The sequence below is a fragment of the Papaver somniferum genome, chromosome 9, assembly GCF_003573695.1.
Source record: "Papaver somniferum cultivar HN1 chromosome 9, ASM357369v1, whole genome shotgun sequence".
NCBI classification, from domain to species: domain Eukaryota; kingdom Viridiplantae; phylum Streptophyta; class Magnoliopsida; order Ranunculales; family Papaveraceae; genus Papaver; species Papaver somniferum.
The window spans coordinates 94,294,369-94,304,984 of record NC_039366.1 but is presented as its reverse complement, the minus strand read 5'-3'; the positions used below and the strand labels follow the sequence as shown (position 1 = coordinate 94,304,984).

General features: G+C 36.7%; 3 protein-coding genes and 1 long non-coding RNA gene across 6 annotated transcripts; 2 read left to right on the top strand and 2 right to left on the bottom strand.

Annotated features, from left to right (window-relative positions):
* Window positions 1-100: 100 nt before the first annotated feature.
* On the bottom strand, window positions 101-2,480 carry LOC113308146 (asparagine--tRNA ligase, chloroplastic/mitochondrial-like). The gene has a single exon (XM_026556628.1). It carries the CDS (start codon window positions 2,418-2,420, stop codon window positions 666-668), a length of 1,755 nt encoding a protein of 584 aa, XP_026412413.1. The 5' UTR covers window positions 2,421-2,480; the 3' UTR covers window positions 101-665.
* Window positions 2,481-2,491: 11 nt separating this feature from the next.
* Window positions 2,492-5,308, top strand: LOC113308147. Of its 3 annotated transcripts, none has more exons than XR_003339527.1 (5): window positions 2,492-2,664; window positions 2,919-3,812; window positions 4,338-4,502; window positions 4,622-4,666; window positions 4,781-5,308. XR_003339527.1 is itself a non-coding variant. In XM_026556629.1 (5 exons), exons 2-5 carry the CDS (start codon window positions 3,696-3,698, stop codon window positions 4,889-4,891), a joined length of 438 nt encoding a protein of 145 aa, XP_026412414.1. In that variant the 5' UTR covers window positions 2,503-2,664; window positions 3,615-3,695; the 3' UTR covers window positions 4,892-5,308. The 3 variants fall into 3 exon arrangements, 1 of the variants encoding a protein (XP_026412414.1); XR_003339526.1 differs by having other exon boundaries at window positions 2,916-3,812; XM_026556629.1 differs by having other exon boundaries at window positions 2,503-2,664; window positions 3,615-3,812.
* Window positions 5,309-6,882: 1,574 nt separating this feature from the next.
* Window positions 6,883-8,527, bottom strand: LOC113309416 (ethylene-responsive transcription factor ERN1-like). Its single transcript, XM_026557848.1, has one exon. It carries the CDS (start codon window positions 8,098-8,100, stop codon window positions 7,075-7,077), a length of 1,026 nt encoding a protein of 341 aa, XP_026413633.1. The 5' UTR covers window positions 8,101-8,527; the 3' UTR covers window positions 6,883-7,074.
* A 1,402-nt stretch (window positions 8,528-9,929) lies between these two features.
* On the top strand, window positions 9,930-10,349 carry LOC113310642. Its single transcript, XR_003341292.1, has 3 exons — window positions 9,930-10,058; window positions 10,169-10,234; window positions 10,316-10,349. It is a non-coding gene; the product is annotated as an uncharacterized LOC113310642 (long non-coding RNA).
* The last annotated feature ends 267 nt before the right edge of the window (window positions 10,350-10,616 follow it).

The window sequence follows — 10,616 nt, the reverse complement described above, 5'->3', positions numbered from 1 at the left end:
GGTGCCGGAGTAATGAAGTACCACAATTAAGATCGTGCTTTTAGCTTTCAGAAAGCATCCTATTAACTTTCCTGTCAGGTTGCGTTCCATACAAAATCACTTGAAAATGTAATACATTCAGCTCGATTAGGGAATACTCCTGAAATAACCAATTCTTATACATATCAGGTAGAAATTCTTGAATTAAAAGAAGTCTCCATTTCTTACAAAGCCTACACTTGACACAGCCTCATTCTTTAATATGGGTAATCCCCTGAAATTTCTTAACTTTTGCCAGCATTTTGCTTCTGTCTTTATTTTCCTGCCCAGACCATCTACTAACTGGATTTGCCAATCATAATGATGATATAACTCGATTTAGGTGCACAAGTCCTTGCTTGCAACATTCTCTGAAAAGTCTGACCACCCCCTTGCAAAGTAAAAAAAAGTTAAATTGAATGACCGCGACTATAAAGAAACTTCACTTCTCACCAACTGTACAATATCAATGGAAAAAAGAGGATATATCCCCAAGGTATCTTTCACGACTACAGGAAATTCGACTAATTTTAGCCAAAGTAATTAGAAGCTGTAGAAAAGGAAACTGAAAATAAGACGGCCAAAATATAATAGCAGCAGCTTCCATCAGAAGAGAGCAACATGAAGGTGCATGATGAGATTAGGCTTCAAAATTCGGCAGAACCAGGAGTCCGAGGGAAAGGTATTGCATCTCTAATATTCTCTATACCAGTTGCAAACTGCACAAGCCTTTCAAAGCCCAAGCCAAAGCCAGCATGAGGGACTGTACCAAAACGTCGCAGATCAAGATACCACGAGTAGCTTTCCTTATTCAGTGTTTCCTTTAACTCATCCATACGAAGTTCAAGAAGGTCAAGACGCTCTTCACGTTGGCTACCCCCCATAAGTTCACCAACCCGGGGAACCAATAGATCCATGGCTGCCACAGTTTTCCCATCATCATTTTGCCTCATATAGAACGCCTTAATATCCTTCGGATAGTCCCTGATTATTACAGGGGTGCCAGAAAAGGCATCTTCAGTGATATACCGTTCATGCTCACTCTGCAGATCACATCCCCATTTTACAGGAAACTCAAATTTCTTCTTGGCTTTCAAAAGAAGTTCAACGGCATCAGTGTAAGTCAACTGGACAAAGTCTTTCTCAGCTACATTATTCAACCTATCAATAATTCCTTTCTCGATCCATGAATTGAAAAAATCCATGTCTTCTCTGCAGTTATCAAGAACATACCTTACTACATACTGGAGATATGCAGTTGCACATGCCATGTCGTCATCTAAATCAGCAAAAGCAAGTTCCGGCTCAATCATCCAGAATTCAGCTAAATGCCTAGATGTATTAGAATTCTCTGCTCGAAAGGTTGGACCAAATGTGTATACATCAGTAAGAGCAGAAGCATACGTTTCCGCATTAAGCTGCCCCGAAACTGTCAGAAATGCTGGTTTTCCAAAGAAATCTTTCGACCAATCAATCGAACTATCTCCAGTCTTAGGAATCGAATTCGCTGACGACTTAATTCCATCTCCAATCAAAGTAGTCACACAGAACTGTTCACCAGCTCCTTCACAATCTGAAGCTGTAATAATCGGCGTCGAAACCCAAACAAACCCATTTTCTTGAAAAAACTTGTGAGTGCCATATGCCAAAGCATTTCTAACTCTAGCAACAGCACCAAATGTATTCGTTCGCGGGCGTAAATGAGCTTTAGTTCTCAAGAATTCTTTGCTTACCCTTTTCTTCTGAATGGGATAGGAAGGATCACTCTTCCCAATTGTGTTGACTTTTGCCACTTTCAATTCAATTTTCTGCTTAGATCCCTGACTAGCAACAATAACCCCCTCTACAGAAACAGATGCACCAGTTGTAATGAAACCAGATTCCAACTGATCATAACCTTCTGCATCTGAATTTATCACACATTGCATATTGGATAAACATGAACCATCATTAACCTCAAAAAATGTAATACTACTTTGAACTCTAAGTGTTCTAACCCAACCCTTAACAACAATATTCTGACCTAATCGATCCATACCTTGTTCAGAACCACCTTTAATTTCAGAAATACTTAAACGTTTACGAAATTCTCTAACCTTTTTAGTGTTTGTCTCTTCTTTATCAACCAATTCCAATTCCTCAACATTTGCTCCAGTAGAAGAACTGCAGAAGAACCTCCCACATCTTCTTCTGCTACTGCCTGTGTATCTGGGGACATCAATTTTGTTGCTGGTAAGAGTAGGAGAGACAAGGCAAATACGGCGAAGGTATTTATTGTTGTTGTAAGAAGAAGAGGAGAAGGAATGAAAAGATAATGGTGGGAAGTAGAGATTTGTAGTGGAAGATAGTGTTTGTAAACATGATAATTTGATTTTAGGGTTCCTCCCAACAGCAGCCAACATCTTCTTTCGCTGCTTCTTCAACTCCACTAATTGGGTTTTAGGGATGGTGGTGAGGAACTGAGCGAGGAGGATAACCTTAATACCCCGGTGAGGTGTGAAAGAAGTGTAAAAATAAATAAATATTTGTGGTAGATAAATAAACTACCATGATTCTGCATATCCACTGCCAAATCCCCCAATTCGGAGGGTTTAATGTTTGGTTTCATTGTATTCACAGCCTACCGCTGCTGCTAGCTTATCTCCGGTAATCCATCTCTGTAAGCCTGTCTTATTTGATTTATCTCATTTTTGTGATTTGTAGGTTGTTAGTATGTGTGTTCAGTTTGAGGTTATAAGCACGTTTTTCTGTTAAGTACAAATCAATTTGAGAGGTAGGCAATTTTGTTTCAAAAATGGAAGAAACAAGGGATTCTTCACCCAGTAGTAAAGATTTTATTAGTGGTTTACCAGATTGTCTCCTTCATAACATATTATCTTTCCTTGACATGAAATTAGCAGTTCAAACCAGTATTTTGTCAACAAGATGGAGGTATATTTGGACCTCTCTTCCCATTATAACGGTCAAATGTAATCTGTCTGATCCATATGAAGTGAGATTTGCCAATCTCGATGAATTTATGGGTTTTGAGGATAAGGTATTTATGCTTCCAGATGATTCTGCTATACGAAGGCTTCATCTTGTTTGGTACCGTAAAATTCATGAAATCAACAGGGAAATACATAGTCGTCTTAATACTTGGCTAATGGGTTGTCTAAGGTGAAATGTTCAAGAGATAAGCCTGTGCATGCAGTATGATTTGTTTGCAGAAGTTAAGTTTCCTTAGAGTCTTTTTACTTGTAAGACGTTGACAATATTAGAATTAGAATTATATGTGGGTGGGTCTGACGAGCCTGATGTTATTCTACGTGATGTTATTCACTTACCTTTGCTTAAAATCATGAAGCTTTCTCACCTTTGCATTTCGGATGAAAAGAAAACTGCTAAGCTATTCGCTAATTGTCCAGCTCTTGAATCGTTAACCATATCAAGATGTAACATGAATCTTAATAATGTTTATGCTCCTAAGCTTAAATGTTTCATATATGAAAACAACGGTTACGAGTCAGATGAAGTTGGTATTATCAGGTTATGTGCTCCAAACCTCACATCCTTAGGTTTTAGAAGTTGCCTAACACATAAGCTTGACTATTCAGCTCTAAATATCAATTCTCCTCTAGTCACTCCCAAAATAACAATGGGGGTTGAAGAAGATGAAGAAATAGAAGACTCTGCAGATGAAGCATATAGAGACCAACCTACAGAGGAGAAAGAATTATATGCTCAAAAACATGTTGAAATTGCTACCACTTTCTACTGTGAAAAATCTGACATTGTCACGTTGGCTCATTAAGGTATGTATTTATGTTTGGTTCCTCTCAATTCATGACCAATATTTATTCAATATGCTTGAAATCTTTCTCACTAAAAGTAAATGTTAAAGCCAAGTCCTTTATAAGAAACCTGAAATTAGACAATATGGGCTCTTTATCCTGTTCTTGTCCAATACTGTTTAGGTCGTACATGCTCCAATTTATAGATTCTTGGTATGTGCACATAAAACACCATGTGAGACATTAACGGACACTTCGGTGTAGTTGCACATAGTAATGTTAGGTATTCTGTGTATATCTCGCACATAAGTTAATGTGTTGCATGTATACGCACAACATTTGGGTTCAGAAAACATACTGTGACTAGGCAAAAAGTATTTAACTGAGACAAGTAATATTATTGTTTATGTTCGTGTCTGCTCGGCTCTGAAGGCACAAAAAGGCCACTGCTGCCGTATTTTTCATTTTTATTTTAATGATTCGTATTCTAATGGTATCATCATCTTAATATATCTGTTACTATTTACCTTTTTCTGTGTCGTTAAGGTTGTCTCTGAAGCTCCTAACTTAGTAGATTATGAGTCCCTGCAATTATCCAGCGTACAAAGTTTAACACTGCGGCCATTTCTTTCAAAAGACTGCTTTCGTACAATAACATACTTGCTCAACATTTCTCCTAATTTAGAATCTCTGGAAGTGATAATAAATAAGGTAATTACCTAACTCTCTTTGGTTATATTTAGCTTCATCTTTATATGATTCCTTTATAAGTTCAGCTCTCGTGACGAATAAACATTTCCTACTAACACTTGCTTATTTTAATTATGAAGAGTCCCTTTAACGATGAGCCAGAGTTGTATCCATTCTGTGACGAGGTCAGTAACTAAAACTCCATTATTTTGTCGATGTTTTCTTTTTTCTTCGAAGCAGTTTTCATACTCTAAATGGTTACTACTTCTAACTAAATTGTTTTTATGGTTATTGTCTAGATAAATATTGACTCGCCAGATACAGGTGACGACTGGGAAACAGGATTATCATTACCATGTATGTTGCATCACCTCAAAGTTGTTGAGATTTGTAATGTCGAAGGACGTTGAACTTAAGTTCTTGGAAATTTTGTTGAGGTACACAATGGTCTTAGAGAAAGTAGTTCTCTACTGTTATTGGGAAAGTCCTGGTAATATGTCACGACGGTTTCACACTTTTTGTGAGAAGCTAATAGCATTTCCAAGAGCGTCTTCAAGTGTTCCATTCATGTGCTTCTAGAGTATTATTTAGTGATGTTATGTTCTCACTTTTTCCTTTGTTCTAAAAGCAGGAATGTGACGGTTCAGTATGCAATATGTATGCATCTAGTAGAATTCATTTTCATGAATATGGGGTTTATTCATCTTTCCATGTGTGCCTTTTATGTGCTATGCAACCTTACTACTACTATTCTTCAGCTCACAGTCCGGGTGTTTGGAATCTTTACTCACAAATTTGCCGCATACTGTATTATTTGTCTTCTGTTGCAAACTGCTTCTTACAGTAAAGACCAACTTGTTTGAAAAAGAGTGTTTCCTTCATGTATGAGACTCTGTACAACTATTACTTGTTACGACTTGTGTCTTCTTTTGCAGATTTATCATGCTACTGCTCATCTCAGGTCTCTCTCTCTCTCCCTCTCTCTCTCTCTCTCTCTCTCTCTCTCTCTCATTTTGACATTCATTTAGGTTTTTCAGAATGTGCTGCTCTGGCTAGTGCACTTTTGTTTCTTTCTCGAAAAAGGCGTAGTATCATCTCATCAGTTACTTGCCATAGGATAGTAATAGTTTTGTATCTGCCTTTTCTGATCTCTCACGAACATCTGAACTCTTCTCAAGAACTCAAGTTCAGAGGTTTAACTAGTTCTTTTTGCCAGCAATTTAGGTTGGACTATTACACACCACTACCATATTTCATAAAAACAAATGTGATACTGCAAAAGTCTCCGCATTCATGATGAGATTAAAGTGAGGTTTTCTTCTTATTATCTATGATGTTAGCAAGTCACTTATTCAAAGCATGGCTTTTTATAGTTTTTACGTTTTTCATTGCCTAAAGTTGCCATTAATGCATTTGGTTAGTGGACTGGAAATTCTGTGGTCTTGTGACAGATAGTCTTTCTGAAACATAAAACTATTATCTGTAAGCAAAGAAATCACCTATAGTTTTCTGTGATGATGACAAGGTGTTAGAAGTAAAACAGGGTGCCGTGAGGTAGAGGCCATTCAAGCTTTGGAGGTCATTCATTCCTCCTGTTGATTAACTGGTGCCTGTTGGATTCAAGGAGTATAAAACCATTAGGTGACGCTAGAGTCCCAGTTTATTTTGGATTTAGTTCAACCAGTACACATAGATGACGACCTAAAAGCTAGAACCATGATCCCTCTACGGAGCATCCAACACAAGCCACTTTTTTGGCTCCCAGGCAAGGTACAAAATGTCAGTTTTTATTGATGTTTCATTAACCTAACCTAGAAATATTCTGGAGAATCACAGAGTCAAATCCACACTTTGCTACCTGGAGAACAAGAAGATGGTCCAGTATCTATAGGAACAAGAAGTGGCTGATTGATCAGCGGTTGGGGTTGCATTTTTCCTTTTCATGTACGGGTGATGTATGATGAATGGTCATCTACATAGCTATGTGAGGCTCACCAGGGTCTAATTATGCTCTGTGGTGAAGTAAACATGGTGAAGGGGTCATCCTCATACCGTTGGATAATTGCAAGAGGATGTCAAATCAGCCATATAAATACCAACACATAGATAGTAGATACAGACTGACACTGATAGTTACGCTAAGCTCCCAACCGAAGAAAAAAATGTTGGATTGAGCTAACCCAAGTGCATTGTGTTGAATTGGTGATATATCATTTTCCATCGTATGTGTTAATGTGTGATTGAATTTATAGAAGTGTCGTTATCAGATTGTCTGTGCTATAGGTGTAAGCACGAAAGGCGAGACGGATACTGATTAAGAAATGAAGAAGGAATGATCAAGCAAACCTCTTGGTAAACAATTTCTTAATCCGACTCGAGAAATGTGTTAATAAAATTTCAGTTAAAAGTAAAAAATATGCATCATCTAAACTTTATTCATTCTTACTTTTAATGGACACCAATTCCAGATACCATCTCCTCTCATAATTCTGAGGGATCTCTTAAGAAAACAACTAAAAAGAGGCAAATAAAATTAAGAAGGACGAGTGCGATAGAGGATATGACCATCAACATGATCATATGCATATGCATCTCATAGGGGACAAAACAATTGACATAGAGGGGGGAGATCCCACAAACCATCAATAGGATCATGATAACTCTCCAAGTATTCGTGAACATCATTCATGGCATAGAGTGATGCTGATATTTGTCTCTCTACCTTAATCCTATCAAACTCTGTAATCTCTGATGTTGACTGAGTTTGATGGTGGTGGTTATTGCTATTGACAATACTCGCCAGGGGATAATGATCTGACATAACATTCTTATTTGGAAGTTGCTCAAATGCATCTTGACAGAAGGAAGAATAGCGATGATCTGCTAACCCATGTCCAAAGAACCAAGAAGGATCAGATTGTGTTGTTGATGATGAAGAACCCGCCAACAATTCGAATTCCTCGTGAACACTGCTTAAGTCTGGTCTATATCCACCATCATCGGATATCTGCGATGACATTAGTCTCTCTTCTTTGTGCTCGTCAGCTTTGGGTGATGAATTTTGACCACTACTATCACTACTGCTAGTACTAGTACAAGACGGGGCAGCAATATTAGCGGTAGATGTTGTTGTCGTTGCAGTGGTAATAGTACTACTGGCGTAAGATGATGACGGTGATAACGATAAAGCTGACGACGATGATGAACTGTTACTAGTATCGTTATTAAGAAGGGGGTGTTGCTTTCCACTCTTTCTCTGATTTAGCAAATTCCGAATTCGAAAAGCGAGAGGAGAATTAGTTGAGACATGAGTGATGAAATTTGTACGAGTATTTGATCCTCGAAGAAGGCAAGCAGCTTCATCGTAAGCTCGTGCAGCTTCTTCGGCTGTTTCAAATGTTCCAAGCCACATCCTTATCTTCTGTGTTGTATCTTTGATTTCTGCCACCCATCTTCCAGAAGGCCTTTGCCTAACCCCAACAAACTTTGTATTACTACTGCTATTACCACCACTCCTATTCCTAATCGCTTTGAATTTATTGTTTCCTTTATTGACTGAAGTGGAATTATTATTTTGATCTCTTTGTTGTTTTTTTGGTTGGTGGTATTGAGGATCCATTGAGAACCTTTTGTTGTTGTTTAAACTGGAAGAAAAAAGATGGTATGAATCAGAGGCAAATAATGAAGTTTCATGAATTGGTTCATTCAAGAGAGAATGAGTTAAGGTTTAAATGGAAAAAGAGGGAAATTAATATATGTGATGAGTTTGGACAATAAGGCGCTCCACAACTAGAGGGATGAATTGTTTATGATAAGAAGAAGAAGAATAAGAAAAGATTTAAACAAGAAAAAAGAGAGAATCAAGAGAAAGTATATATTTTGTTTATAAGAATTTATGGTTAGTGGAGAGCTCGTCTTTAGCTACTTGTTTGTATGTATATGATGAGAATCTATGGGTTTAAGTTTAAACTTTAACGTTAGATTGACTGAGTTTCCTATAATAATAATCTATCTATATAAGATAGGTGAAAAGGACATAATTTCAGTCATTTTATGTAACTTTTTTTTGTACTTCCCGGGTACTTAAATAATAGGGTGGTTTCTATAAATAAATGTTTGAAAAAAATAAGTTGATTTTCTAATTGGAAAAGTCAAATGTTATTTTAATTTTTTGGGACCACTTTTCTCTTAACTTCTTTTGATGACAAATATTTATGGACAATTTTATTTTAATTCTTTTGCTGGCAAATGTCATGAGGACCATTTCACTTCTTTTATTGACAAGTGTCATGAGAACCACTTTCAATGATTGATTCTCTTAATTTCCTTAATTTTCTCTAAAATCAAAACCAACATCTTAAAAAAGAACGGAGGGAGTATAAAAAAAGAGTTACTTATTTCTTTTTGGTTATGTCATTTTTGAGAACTATGTAATTCCTATGTTATGTCATTCTTGTTTGAATGTTGAACAGCCAGAGCCTAGAGCTTAGACAAGATAAGGTATACATTCTTCATGACAAGCATGTCTTCTGCATGTTCTTTCTTTGTTTATGTGACATGTCTAACTTGTATTGGATCACAACGCAATTTACATAAAACATTTAATTAGATGGTTCAGTAGAGGTCATGTAACAGTACCTGCCAATCAGTGGAAATTTACTCGGTGGGAAGAGAAATATGCATGTAGCATGATCCACACCTACGGTGTATTACATACTCCCCCGTCCCATTGGATAAATTAGGTGTGCACGTACCCTATCCATACCCGTCAACCCTACCCTACCCGCCAGTTTTTTAACCGTATTCTATCCTATTCACTATTTGGCAGGTAGGGTGGCGAGTAAAGATTTTCTTAACCGCCTATTTATACTATTGATCTCTGCCGTTGGTCGTTTAATCTCTGTCGTTGATCTTTATACTATTGATCTCTGCCGTTGGTTTTCGTTTAATCTCTGCCGTTGGTTTTCGTTTTCCTCAACCTAAAAAGTAAAAACTAAAAACTGAATTCATTTCTCAAACCAGAAGACTCTCTACGCAGAGAAACTCCCCGAACGCAGAAGCATAATCAAATCTGTTAACAGATCTCGTTTAGGACCCTTTAATCGGTTGATTCAATGTAAGATCTAACTTCAAAGTTGATTTTGTTTCATTTTTTTTTGTGTGTTAAATTGATTGAAAAATCATAGGATTTCATGCATGTTGCAGGATACGAGGAATCTGAGTTTGCAAAGCTAATGAAGGGTTTAGTGAGTGGTTCTTCCTCCTAATTTAAAATCCAAACTAATTTTCAAAGGTATGAGTAAAACCCAGATTCTTTTTTTTACTTTTTTTCCCAGTTTACCTCTTATATCACAGATTTTTAATGTTTATTTGAATCTTTTGATGCAGAGGGGTCAAATTGGAAACCTTGCACATATTGAGCAAGAAGATAGAGAGAATGGGTATGGTTCTAACAATCCAATCCCAGTATCAGGTTTAGGGAGTAGTACGAATTCTCAAACAACCAAAAGAACAACAACAACTACTAATAAGAAGCTTAAAAAAGAAACCCCACCTTCAGTTGGAGCACCTGTCAAGGTAAAAAATTTCATCTTTGCATGTCATCAAACTCTTTGTAATTAGTCTCATTAAGGATTTAGATTTCATAAACAGATATTTTATTAGTGATTTTGATAATGAATCGACAGGTGAAGAAAGAAAAAATCGGAGAAAGAATTGCAGCATTGCAACAACTAGTCTCACCATTTGGAAAGGTATAATCAATTTTTATTTTTTTCAATTTCAGTAAAAGATAATAGGAATTTTGTTTCATTTTTTATTTTTTTCAATTTCAGTAAAAGATAATACGAGGAATCTGAGTTTGCAAAGCTAACGAAGGGTTTAGTGAGTGGTTCTTCCTCCTAATTTGAAATCCAAACTAATTTTCAGGTGAAAATTCACTAAACCCAGATTTCTATTTCTGATCCTTGCAATTATTGCTTTATTTAAAACAATGAGTTTTGTGTAGCGTTTATAAAACCTAATTCACCTTCTACTTTTCTGATCTTTTTCACAGCAGTTAAGATCTAGGATACCAACACTGCTGCTCAATTTCAGGTGATTCAATGTCCCCAGTTGTTAAAAAGGTTAGAGCAC

Excerpts from the sequence above, each read along its gene's own strand:
- LOC113308146 (XM_026556628.1), bottom strand. The coding sequence starts at position 2,420 with ATGTTGGCTGCTGTTGGGAGGAACCCTAAAATCAAATTATCATGTTTA.
- LOC113308147 (XM_026556629.1), top strand. The coding sequence starts at position 3,696 with ATGAAGCATATAGAGACCAACCTACAGAGGAGAAAGAATTATATGCTC. Across the intron at positions 3,813-4,337 it reads TGTCACGTTGGCTCATTAAG|GTTGTCTCTGAAGCTCCTAA; the intron begins GTATGTATTTAT and ends TGTGTCGTTAAG. Across the intron at positions 4,503-4,621 it reads TGGAAGTGATAATAAATAAG|AGTCCCTTTAACGATGAGCC; the intron begins GTAATTACCTAA and ends TTAATTATGAAG.
- LOC113309416 (XM_026557848.1), bottom strand. The coding sequence starts at position 8,100 with ATGGATCCTCAATACCACCAACCAAAAAAACAACAAAGAGATCAAAAT.